The sequence below is a fragment of the Phoca vitulina genome, unplaced genomic scaffold (assembly GCF_004348235.1).
Source record: "Phoca vitulina isolate PV1807 unplaced genomic scaffold, GSC_HSeal_1.0 scaffold48, whole genome shotgun sequence".
Lineage (NCBI taxonomy): Eukaryota > Metazoa > Chordata > Mammalia > Carnivora > Phocidae > Phoca > Phoca vitulina.
In genome coordinates this window covers 1,334,628-1,347,780 of record NW_022589751.1, presented here as the reverse complement: position 1 = coordinate 1,347,780, position 13,153 = coordinate 1,334,628, and the positions used below count along the sequence as shown (strand labels likewise).

At 38.7% G+C, this 13,153-nt stretch overlaps 1 protein-coding gene across 1 annotated transcript in view; it reads right to left on the bottom strand.

Annotated features, from left to right (window-relative positions):
* Window positions 1–64: 64 nt before the first annotated feature.
* LOC116649494 (mitochondrial import inner membrane translocase subunit Tim23) overlaps window positions 65–13,153 on the bottom strand; it is a 30,875-nt gene continuing 17,786 nt past the window's right edge. The window contains exons 5-7 of the mRNA XM_032432342.1: window positions 13,084–13,142; window positions 11,172–11,282; window positions 65–1,123 (exon numbers count right to left, since the gene is read on the bottom strand). Coding sequence (XP_032288233.1) covers window positions 1,008–1,123; window positions 11,172–11,282; window positions 13,084–13,142 — 286 coding nt within the window. The 3' untranslated portion in view covers window positions 65–1,007. The remainder of the gene's footprint in view (window positions 1,124–11,171; window positions 11,283–13,083; window positions 13,143–13,153) is intronic.

Genomic DNA, 13,153 nt, shown 5'->3' with positions numbered 1-13,153 from the left:
TCATTTTGAGTCTGCCTGCAGACTTCAGATCTGCTCTTTTCATTTTTAACCTATGAACTACATTAAACTCATTTTTTTTAAAAAAACGAGGCCTTCAGCTAAGGTTCAGTGCTTTCCTGTCAGATTCCTTACTAGGTGCATGCCAAAGCCCTATTTTCCTCTTTCCCTTCATAATAACTACCAGTTGTTTAGTATTTATTACGTGTATGTGTAATGTACAGCGCAACTTAACTTCATTTCATAGGTGAGAAAACAAGCTCAGAAGTTAAATAACTTGCCCTTACCTTCTTTAGCTTTCCCAAGACTTCCTTAAACCCTTGTAGCTCGTTTCTTTCCTCTATGTTTCTAATTATCCTCCATAAGGAGGTGAGTTAATGAGTAGAGTTAAGCATGATCATTGGACAGAGTATTCTAACACAGTACTCTAATGGCATAATGGTTAATCTCAAGTATCTTGAGGTTGTTTAGTGTCAACTCTATTGAAGAAAAATTGTAAGCTGGCTGTTAGTGGTGCCAAGTAGCCCTTCATTTCAACACAACCAAGAAAACATGTTGGCCCAGTTGGGGCAGACAAAAATGCTAAGAGTAACTTTCACTTTATACCCAGAAAAATGCTTTTAAATGGAGACGCCCGCTATGTTTACACTTTGGTTCTATTTTCACCTTTTTATTGGGAATACAAGGCAATGTTACACTTTCAGATCATTAAATAAACAAATGTGTTGATACCGTATTGACAACAATCATGACCTGAATTCTGTGAGTAAGTAGTTTTCCAGTTCAGGGGGTAGAGGAGAACCACATTACTCAGCCACCAGAGTGTTCTGGCTTCAACTCGGGCTAGAAGGAATGCCAGTCCTGGTCAACCATCCAGGATCTTCACCACAGCAAACTGGAATCTCCAATTTTTCAAACTAACTGTAGGAAGAAGGAGTAATTCCAGACTGACCTACAAATTGATGTGGACAACTACTAAAGTGTCCTCCACTCCTAAGGTGGCAAAATCCTCAGAGTGACTGTTGGAGTAAGGAGCCTTTCATGTGCTCCCAGTTATTATATAGTGCATAGAGGCTGGTAAGCGTCAGTCCTGCTAGACCACCTCGTGCTACCCCTCGAAGGCCACCTGGAAAAGAGAAGGGGGAAAAAACAGCCTTGTATTGCATAGTGTCCTGGCATCAATGGATTAAGTAATGTTATCATGAAGTTGAGACACACAATTCATGTTTATAAATATTCCACCTCAAACAGGAGAATAAAAGTCCTAAGAGTAATAGGAGAAACCAAGACCGGTTCAAGACAAATTCCCTCACATCACTTGTTTAAGAATACAGTATATGTATTATTCACAACCTTTTCCCCTCACTTTTAATTTCATAATTTATAGCTAAGATCATAAGCATTAATAATTTGATTTTTCTCAATCTCATGTGTTCCTATAACACTCCAGACAAGATCTGATGCATATTACTGAAGTCCCAAACAGATCAGTAATTTCCTGCTAGTCCTAGAACCTCACAGGCACTGACAACTGATTTTAAAGCTATAATATAAACAACGTGACACCCTCTTTGGAAACAATATTAAACTTTGGACTCTGGACAGGTCCTCTATTAACTTTGAAGACTCAAGAAGTGGTGATAAGATGGCTGTATCAGGCTTTGAGTCAGGTGCCGACAAAGGAGCACGCGCCCCCGCCACTGCCACTCATACACTGACATACCAGACGATCTTCTACAACTCCTGAGCAAGGAGGCACTTAGCATCATACTCACTGAAAAGAAGAATTAGACTTTGAACTATTTTTGCTTAACATAATAGTTCTTCATGTGAAAAAAAATTAGCAATATATATTTCACTTGAAATGTAAAAACAAAAATGTTTTAATCAGTTGCCTGAAAACCATCCCTGAGTCTAACAAGAGGACTAGGGGGTACCCAAATAAGCTTTTAAGAAATAACTTGCTGTTCTCTTACGGTTTCACAAACAAGTAGATACCATAAACTTCAGGTAGCCTATACTGTACCTATGGAGTATTCATTCCAAGTCGTGTTAGGAAGGCAAAGGTTGAATGGAGCTGTGGTCCAGTGATTACCTTACTAGAGGCCCTCTGGCTATGAGCCAGTAAATTCTGTGAAATTCAGTGACAGCCAAGTTAGAACACTTCAGACTAACCACTTCTGCAATGAATGTCCTGCCAGATGGCTTCAGCTGATAGATTAAAAGGCCACCCCCTCCAGGAGCCTCTCTGGTCTGAAGATGTCTGATAGCTGACCTGCGTAGGTTTCCACCTTGAAGTGCCCTAATTATCTCTCTCAAACAGACTGAAACAGAAACTGCAGGCATCATCTATAAACAGCTGTCAAATAGGTGGGAGGGACATCAGAAACACAAAAATTCAATGGGAGATCTCCCCTTGAAGCCACATCTCTTTATATCATCTTGCTATATTTAGACTGAGTATGGCAGTTAACTTGGCAACTGTATTCAATGCGGTTGAAAAATGTACACTTAACCTGCTAACTTAAAACAATCTGCCCAATTTAATAATGATCTACCTCATGTCTTTGACTAGCAAGTCAACAAAAAGTTCTAGGGACTGAAGGTGAACTATAATTAGACCAAATTACTAAAATGGAAAAAAAAAAAAACAGAACTATGAAGCACAGGAGAATAAATGCTACTCACACTTTGAGTGTAATGAGGATTCTTTCAAGCAGATTACAAACATACATTATTGTGAGTCAACACAAAACAAAAGAAAGGTGGTCTCACTGCTGTTTATCAGCAGAAAAATGATGGAGGGCAGGTAACTGAAAGCATGCTAGGTTTGCAGATGTTTTCCTGGGACCAAACATGCAACTTCAGACGAACTCCCCCGGACCTTTAGTCGATTACAGATTCACAGGGCTCTGAACTCTGCCTACTGGCTTGGAAATAGCTGCAAACTGTTCCTTCCAGTTGGCCCTTTGCTTTGAGTTTCCCAAGAACGCAGCTTCTACTCAGCCTTTTTTGAAGGACTTTCACATTAGTTCTCAGTTATCAAATAACAAGTCTCCTTGGGCAGGGGCAAGAGGGGTAACATAATGAAACTGGGAACTGTAAGACTAAGATCTTTGGGACACCAGTGGCATATTAAGTGTCCCTTGAGACCCATTTATCCCCTAGAAAGCTTTCTACTTTGACCAAAATGAAACAAATTCTTCTTTGAAGGCTAGAAAAGTTATTTCCAGCAAACAGACACTAAAGATAGGCAGCGTTTGATTTACTAAGCACAGCTAATCCTGATCCAAGTGTAGCCTCTTATCACATACCAAGCCACGTTTTAGTTTTAACTTTCCATTAATTCCAGCATTTCCCAAATGGTGGTGTTAAAAGTTTGAAGGCCTTGGCTTTAGGCTTTCTGTAACCAACTTATGCCCAACTAAGCACAGGAAGTTTGATTAGCAAATATTCTTGCTTTGAACACAGTAACCAAATAAGACCAATGGTCAGTCTCTATAAAGGAAAACAAACACGAGATGTGTGTTTCAGTTTTACCTTCTATCTTTTGGTCCTTACACAACTCTTCCAGAAAGGGCAAATATGATCTCTTTTCTAAACATAGGAAAATGAGGCCCAGAATATTAAAGTACCTTGTTTGTGGGATATAGAGCTTGATAGTGCAGAGCTAACACATTGAAATGACAATTACTTTAGAGCTGGGACCAGCAAATTTTTCTTTAAGTGGTCAGAAAGTATCTTAGGCTTTCAGGGCCCAAAGGCTATTCTGTAGATATTTACACAAACACTTAAAATGTAACTACAGTCGACCCTTGAACAACGCGTGGGTCACCCCCCCACCCCTGCCCCGTCCCCTGCAGTCAAAAATCCACATGCAACTTCTAACTCTCCAGAAACTACTAATAGCCTACTGTTGACTGGAGGCCTTACTGCATTCTTACAACAAAGCAAACTAGAGAAAAGATTACTAAGAAAATCGTAAGAGAAAATAACAGTACTGTACTGATTTAAGAAAAATCATGTATAAGTTGACCCATGCAGTTCAACCTCACACTGTTCAAGGGTCAATTGTATTTAAAAATATAAAACACATTCTCAGCCTCCAGGCAGTGAACAGATAGGCATCTGGCCAACAGAAGTTGTTGGCCCCCACAGCCTTACCTACACACTCACATGGCTACTGGAGAATACTATCCAAAATTTTTTGCACTATTTAACTTTAAAATTTTGTTAAATTTATTTTAAAAATTGAGGTAAAAGACACATAAAATTGACCATTTTTAACTGTACAGTTCAATAGCATTAAGTATACTGGCATCGTGCTACCATCACCCCCATCCATCTCCAGAGAATTTCATGTTGCAAAACTGAAACTACCCATTAAACAGTTAACTCCCCACCCCCCCTTCCAATATAATGCCTAATTTTTATTATGTTGATACGCAGGGTCTTTGCTCACTTTATTTTATTAAAGTAGTCCACATGAATAAAAGTCAAGATAGTACTAAAAGATTTTAGTGATGCACAATGTGGCACATGCACCATCTTAATCCTCATTCCTAGTTCCCAAAGGCTACTACTTTCATTCTTTGCTCTTTACCCTGGTTCTTTTTTTTTTTTAAATTTTTTGTTATGTCAATCACCATACATTACATCATTAGTTTTATATGTAGTGTTCCATGATTCACTGTTTGTGCATAACACCCAGTGCTCCATGCAGAACGTGCCCTCTTTAATACCCATCACCAGGCTAACCCATCTTCCCACCCCCCTCCCCTCTAGAACCCTCAGTTTGTTTTTCAGAGTCCATAGTCTCTCATGGTTCGTCTACCCCTCCGATCTTTTTTTTTTCTTTATGTTGCATTATTTGTTTCAGAGGTACAGATCTGTGATTCAATAGTCTTGCACAATTCACAGCACTCACCATAGCACATACCCTCCCCAATGTCTATCACCCAGCCACCCCATCCCTCCCACCCTACCCCCCACTCCAGCAACCCTCAGTTTGTTTCCTGAGATTAAGAATTCCTCATATCAGTGAGGTCATATGATACATGTCTTTCTCTGATTGACTTCTTTTGCTCAGCATAACACCCTCCAGTTCCATCCACGTCGTTGCAAATGGCAAGATCTCATTCCTTTTGATGGCTGCATAATATTCCACTGTATATATATACCACATCTTCTTTATCCATTCATCTGTCGATGGACATCTTGGCTCTTTCCACAGTTTGGCTATTGTGGACATTGCTGCTATAAACATTGGGGTGCACGTACCCCTTCGGATCCCTACATTTGTATCTGGGGTAAATACCCAGTAGTGTAATTGCTAGATTGTATGGTAGCTCTATTTTCAACTTTTTGAGGACCCTCCATACTGTTTTCCAGAGTTACCCTCATGTTTCTAAATAACACAACTACCTTGCTATTTCCTGATTTTTCAATCTTAAATTTTATCTACTGACTTCCTACAAGGAAAACTGTGTTAAGCCTTGTAAGAATTGTATAAAGTGTGCTTATGGTGGGATGTAAGTCACTCACTTTATATAGGTTATCTCATTTACAAGTCTGTGAAGGGAAAATATAGGTTGCCTTTGTATAACAGAAAAACTGAAATTCAGCCAAGCTCCTCTCTGCATGCAGCAGTTTAGGGATCTAGTGCTAGTCAAGTCAAACCCCGTCTGACCCCAAAGCCCTTTGTCTTTTCACCACACTAAACTGCCTCCAGGATAGATTAAAAAAAGAAAGAAAGAAATCTATCGAAAGGGATAATAACAGTTGAGCTGCACCTTATGTATGGACTGGATTTCAAATTTATGTGTTTGGTCATATGATATATATAAGGAAGGTGTGGGAAAAGTCTGAAAACATAGGCTAGGATTTGATCATGGAAGGCTAGGATGAGAAACTGAAGTTGAACAGCAGTATGTCATCATCAAAGGTTTTTGGAGAGGGAGTACTAGGATTAGAAACATACTTGAGGAAGATTAAGCCAGAAATAGTGAATAGATAAGACAGATTGAAAATAGAAGCCTAAAGTCAAAATGGTCAATGAAAACTACTGTTACAGAAGTTCAGGCTTGTGAGATAAGGCAACTCAGGTGATGGCTGGTGACTCTCCCGAATGATGAAATGAGGCGATGAGGAAAGGAAGGTGGAAGTCAAGGGTGACTGAGCACTACAACAGAGGCTGTTTTCCCTCTGCTTTCTCTGTCAGGGTGGAAGCAGGGTGGGTGGCTCTTGGCAGCAGAGCAGCTGGTTTTCAGGCTTCCCTCACGGCCGCCCCACAGGTCCCCTCCCAGCAATCCCAGTTCTCCCACGCAAGACGACACTCATTACATTATCTCAGCCATTTCTGACTCCCCACATGACTGTCCTTTTAGGACTCTTTTTTTTCCCACCAGATTCTTAGGCATTTTGGTGGTTGCTTTCCTGTGGCAGTCTGGTGGCCCAGACCCCTTTGAGAATCGTAGGGAAGTTTTAGAGGATTTGTAAACCCTGACTTAACTAACATCTCCTGTGTAAACTCTGTACCCAAAACAACAGTGAAAGCTTACCTCTCTGATAGCTGTGATAAACAATTTAAGGCTTGTAAGTAAATGGAAAGCTAGTATTTAGAATGTAAGAATTAAAGCCCAGTGAAGTCAAATTCTTTGCAGTGGCCTATGAAGCTCCATCTTCTTTATGATTTGGTCCCTTGCCACTTTTATGTCTCCAGATTCTACTACTTCCCCCTCCCCCACTGCCTTTTAACCCCCACTTTAGGGTCTTTGTTCTGTTAGCCTTTACCTAAATCACTCCTTGCAGACATCCACCTTACATGCTCCCTCATCTGTCTCTGTTCAAACATCCCGTCTTTTGAAGCCAGTCTTAAACATGTTGGTATATACAGTTTTGTGCGTATGCCTTAGTTTGCTGTAGGATAAATTGCTGAAAGATTACCAGAGCGAAGGATCTACATATTGAAAACACTAACTAATTCCAGTTGCTTGCTTACCTTTGCCAATATTAAGTATCACCTACCATCACTTTTTTTTTAACTTTATTTTTTTTTATTGTATTTTCTTTAAGTTTTGATCACCTGGTGCTCATCACAAGTACACTGCTTACTCCCCGTCATCTATTTACCTATTTCACCCATTCCTCCACCCACCCCGCTCTGGTAACCATCACTTACCTATCATCACTTTGTTAAAGACAGTTGGTGAAAAATATAATCTTAATGTTTTCTTTTGCTTTGCCCTGGTTGCTTGTGAGATTGAATGCCTTCTACTGTTTAGTGGCGATTTGTATTTTTCCCTGAAGCATTGTCAATCCTACTCCATTTTTTATTGGATTGTTGGTGTAAGTGATCTGTCAAAATGTTTTGTATATTGTAGCAGCTAGTCCTTCGCCTGTTATATATGTTATGTGTATTTTAACTTTACCAGAGGAATATTGCTGCCAGTAATAGAAATAAAGCAGTCATCAAGAAAGTCCTTTTAGCCCACAGAGTTTGATTTCGAAGGCCTGGCATTAATTGATAAACAGTACCTTTTAACAATAACTCTGATGAAATTTGCTTAATATGAAGAAATGTATTTGTATATCGTTTTACTTTTATTTAGTTTGCTTTTCTAAGATGACCTTCTTCTGGAAGGCACAGAATGAACAGGCAGGGACTCTTTGTGAGGGAACAGGAGATGCCCGTATCTTTTGGTCTCTGATGCCTTGTTCCTGGTATCAGGTAAGTGACCAAGCCTTTTAAACATTAGTCCTAAGTTTATGAACGACAGCAAAACTACAGCTGTTCCTGTTCTGGTAGAATACTGGCCACCATTATTATTTTTTTTTCCAAGATATTATTATTTATTTATTCGAGACAGAGAGAGAACACAAGCAGGGGGATGGGCAGAAGGAGAGAGAACTGAGCCGAAGGCAGACGCCTAGCTGACTGAGCCACCCAGGAGCCCCAGTACTGGTCATTATTAAACAGACTTTCATATGCCATAGAAAAGCTAGTATTTCATATCCTTTGAAAATATTTACATAAGTCCATTAAACATATATCAGGTATGAATTAAAATCACCCCATCAGAATTATTCCTTTAAATTAGCCTCTTTTTGGTCTGACAACTATCCATTTTCTCATGTATTTTTCCTCATGATTTTTCTTCCCACTAAAGTTGCTCCATACCTACATTGAGTCCTACTACTTTAAATTTTTTTTTAAGATTTTATTTATTTATTTGACAGAGAGAGGGATCACAGCAGAGGGAGTACGAGAGGGAGAAGCAGGCTTCCCGCAGAGCAGGGAGCCCGATGCGGGGCTCGATCCCAGGACCTTGGGATCATGACCTGAGCCGAAGGCAGATGCTTAATGACTGAGCCACCCAGGCGCCCCCTACTACTTTTAATTTTAAACTTCGTTTTTAATTTCTATTATTGAAGAATACATTGGGGATTGGAAATGTTTTAGGTTGGCAGGAATCAGCCATTCCCTAAATGTAAACTTCTGTCCTTAAGCATTTATGCTGGCTCTAGTCCAAGAGTGCCTAACTTCCAAATCCCTGAATCTAGAACTTGGAAGTTGTATTTGTATTTCTGCCATACAAAATTCATAATTCTGTGTTGTCTTATTAAGTTCACTCTAAGCCAGAAATCAGTAAAAGACACTGATCTGCCTTTGCAGACTGATTTTGATGTGCTGAGCTAAATTTAAATTGTTCAGCCAATGTTGGAATTCTAGGTCAACAGATTATTAACTTCCTCTCTGTTTCATAACTGCAATGGAAATGAAATCTACTGTAACCTGACACAGAATTAAGGGACAGTCTTTTTTGTTTTTTTCTCTTCTGAGCCAAGATCTTTCTCTTTTATAATTTAAGTGGGAGGTGTTCTCAGTCTGTGTTATAAATGCCATTACTGCAGGGAAATCCTTGACACAGAAAGCTAGTCTCCCATTTCCTTCAAAATCAAGAATTCAGCCTTTTCCTATCTTTTACATATGCATAGTATGTCCTAAGATGATAATTCAGTACATTCTTATATTCAGGGCTGCCCTCAGCACAGGAAATGCCATGGTGGCTTGCCCTGAATAAGAAGACTGGGACTAGTGGGACTGAGCTGGAAATTCTGTGCCCATCTAACCAGTACAGAAACAGCTCCCATTCGGCCCCAGTCATTTGCCAATGTGAATAATGTAAGTTTGCTGTCTTCCATTTATTCAAAAGAATCTGGAATTCCAGATTTTTATGTGAAATATGTTTTTTAAATATTAATTTGATCTTTTGTAAACCTAGTCCGGGCCAAGTAAACTCTTGCTGAGTGCAACCCTGTGCTGCCAATTAAAGTTTTAAATTCTTCTGTCTGACCCTAAAGATTTTCAATGTGAAGTATTTCTAGATTTTTAACAAGATTTTTCTATGCCAAGGTAACATCTTTTTTTTTTTTTTTTTTTTTAAGATTTTATTTATTTATTTGAGAGAGAGAGAGAGAATGAGACAGAGAGCATGAGAGGGAGGAGGGTCAGAGGGAGAAGCAGACTCCCTGCCAAGCAGGGAGCCCGATGCGGGACTCGATCCCGGGACTCCAGGATCATGACCTGAGCCGAAGGCAGTCACTTAACCAACTGAGCCACCCAGGCGCCCTGCCAAGGTAACATCTTCATGGACATAAAAGGTATTTACTGTCTCACTCTACCCGGGAGCTCCATTTATCTGAGTACACACATGCGAATGTATTGCAAGAAGTACTGCGAGCTCTTAGGGATAAAATTCCAAATGTGGTCCATTTTCTTTTCTTTTTAAAGATTATTTATTTTACAGAGAGAGAGAGAGAGCGGGCGAGTGCATGTGCATGTGGGGGAGATGGAGAGGGAAAGGGAGAGAATCTCAAGCAGACTCCACCCTGAGCATTGAGTCAGAGTGGGGCTCAATCACATGACCCTGAGATCATGACCTGAGCCGAAACCAAGAGCTGGACGTTCAACCTACTGAACCACCCAGGCACCCCTGATACATTTTCAATATAGGAAAAACCTCTTATTCTCAGATATATCAGGAAATCTTGGATTTCATGATCCTGTTGAGGCTTTTCTTTCTTCTAGTAAAAATGAAGCACAAATGCTACCTGATATTTGTGATGGAGGAATTTCTAAAAAACAGAATTACTCAGTTAATCATGTCTAATGCATAATAAAAAAATAAAACAAGTAATTCTCAGAAGCATAAGTATAGAACATACATAGTTTAAGCTATTTAAAGCAGAAATGTGATGAAAAATTTGGGCCTGTCACCAGTTATGTGACCTTCTGAAAAAAGTCTTCTTAATACTGTGCTCATCTATAAAACTGGGGTGTGATGATTATCACTTCACAGTTTTAAATAAGTTACAGTAAATGCTTATAGCTGAGGGTATAATCATAATTCAGTGAATGTTAATTTCTTTTCCATCCCAGAGGAGAATGTGATCTTTGATCTCCACTCAGGTCATTTTGGTTCAACTCTTAGGGTTCTGATTATTTTTTCAAAATTGAGTGGTATTTAGTTCACCCATGCTCACAGGAGCATTATTCACAGCAGTTAAAAGTAGAAGCGATCCAAGTATCCACTGACAGATGAATGGATAAACAAAATGTGGTAGATATGTACAATGGAGTTTTATTCAGCCTTGAAAAGGAAATATGAAACATGCTACAACATGGATGAACTTGAGGATAGTATGCTAAATGTGACAAGCCAGTCATAAGAAGACAAATACTGTATATTTTGCTTGCTTACAGAACTAGAGTACCTCAGAATTCAGATTCATAGTTTAGAAAGTAGAAAGGTGGTTGCCAAGGGCTAAAGGAAGGGGAACAAGAGGAGTTTTTGTTTAATGGATACAGAGTTTCAGTTTCATAAGATGAAGAGAAGTTCTGGAGTTAGATAGTGGTGATATTCTATAACAATGTAAATATACTTAACATTCCTGAACTTACACTTAAAAAAATAGTTCAGATGGTCAATTTTATGTTTTGTATATTTTATCAAAATAAAACCCCAAACCCAAAACAACCATTAGGTTTTAGACAACACTCCATTACACAGCAAAAATGTGTCAAGTATCCTTTGAAAACTGTGGCTACTTAGTTTTTAAAGCATACTTCAAAGTATATTGAGAGAGAGAGCTCTTCATTCAGTAGTACCTACCTGTACATTTATACAACATGCCTGTCATGGTTCCAGCTGCTATTGTGTTAAGGTCGTCTTCTGCACCTCGTGTTTTCTCAATGACGACACCAAATGCACTATAGAGCAAAGCTACAGGGGAAATGGAACTGATCAGTAATAAAAAAGTGATTAAATGTCAGTATAGCAATTATATTTAGATAAATATATTTTATAGACGTTCTACAAGCATTCAAATATATATGAAGAATAATTACTGGAATACTATTTGTAATAGCAAAAGCCTGGCACCAAATAAAATGCCCATCAAAGGGTATAGACCAAGAGACGGACTTTCCATATAATGGAATACTACACACTCCAAACAAAAAGCAGGAAAAACTATATTCACTAGCATGTAAGGCAGGCACATGTGTGGAAACTCGGGATATGCAAAGAAAAATCTTTGGAAAGCTTCAGAAGAAACACAAATAGTAGCTACTTATAAAAAGCACCACTGGGAAGTCCCAGGAAAAATATTTTTAATCTTCACTTATATTTTATTAATAATAGCTATACTTTGGATTTAGAAACAAAAACACATGCATTTCTATTGTAAGAAAAATGGTAACTTAAAAAAAATTTGAGGTTTGGTTCCAGCACATGTAAAAAACAGTAACACTAGCACTATTTAGTTTTAACAAAATCCTCCCCGAAACTACCTTTCTCCTATGCCTGTAAAGATTCCTATTAATCCTTTTCCTTATACTTTCCCAAAATTATACCATTTTTGACCCTTCAATATTATACCAAACTCTGCCTTACAAGTTCTGTTGTGATATTCTTATACTTCTATAAAGGCTCTTCTTACCAATTCAACTTCTTTAACTGAAACTGAACTTGAGCAGAACATTGTGATTGATCATATTACACTGGGAACACACAAGGCAACTGGCCATCCCAGTTCGCCCAGGACTGAGAGTTTCCTGGAACATGAGATTTGCAGTGCTAAAACTAAGACAGTCCCTGGACAGACCAGGATGGCTGATTGCTCTAGGTATATAAACAACCAAACAGAAACAAAGGTGGGTGACTATGTATGGGGTGGGAGCAAAGGTGACATGAGCAGCATATGGAAGCAGTCATTCCCTAGGATCTCAAATGTCAATCTGACTTCATGGTGTGAAAATGTACTGCTTCCAAATCCCATGGCAAAGCTAGGATATTATTCTCTCACAACAGATGCCTTTTCTATTTTTTCAATGAGATGCTTGCATTTTCCCTTACTTAATCTGCCACCATTAAAAGATTTTCAGACTTGCAACCAATTTACAAAGACACTCTTGGCTGTTACAGCGTAGGTACCACAGGTTGGACACTTATTAAAGCTATGAGTAATCAAAAGAGTCAATCATTCATAAACAATATAATATGAAAGACTGTGGTCCTAAGTCCTACTAAATTACCCTTTGCTTAGAACTACAAATGTTTTCATTATATCTGCAAAGGCCCTATTACAACTATGGAAATTAGGTCTGGGAAATCTCTGAGGTAAACAGAATGCTGAATGGGCTATTAGGAAAACATAGGAAGAGGGATGAAATTAATCTATCATATCTTACTACAGGACCTTGAACCTTTCTTAACATACAATGGCATCTGACTTGGACCTAAATTATGCGGATTTCTTATTTACTTAAAACATGATTTGGCATCTTGCTTGGACAGGAGGGTATGTAATATTTAAAAAGACTTTTAAAACACTGGTATTAGCAACTGGAATTACTTTATGTTGTTCATGGTCTTTTCTTAAATATTATCTACACTATTCATCACAGTAGATTTAACTATAATTTTTAATATCATATGGCCAGAATTTTGGTTGATCCAATTCACGATAATATACACTCTTCTTTGCATTAACGATTTATTATTAAGTGAGATCTCTACTTACCCAGAGAACCTAGAGTATTAGCCCAAAGTGCCCCTTGCCTAGTCACCATGTTCAAAATCCTACCAGGGCA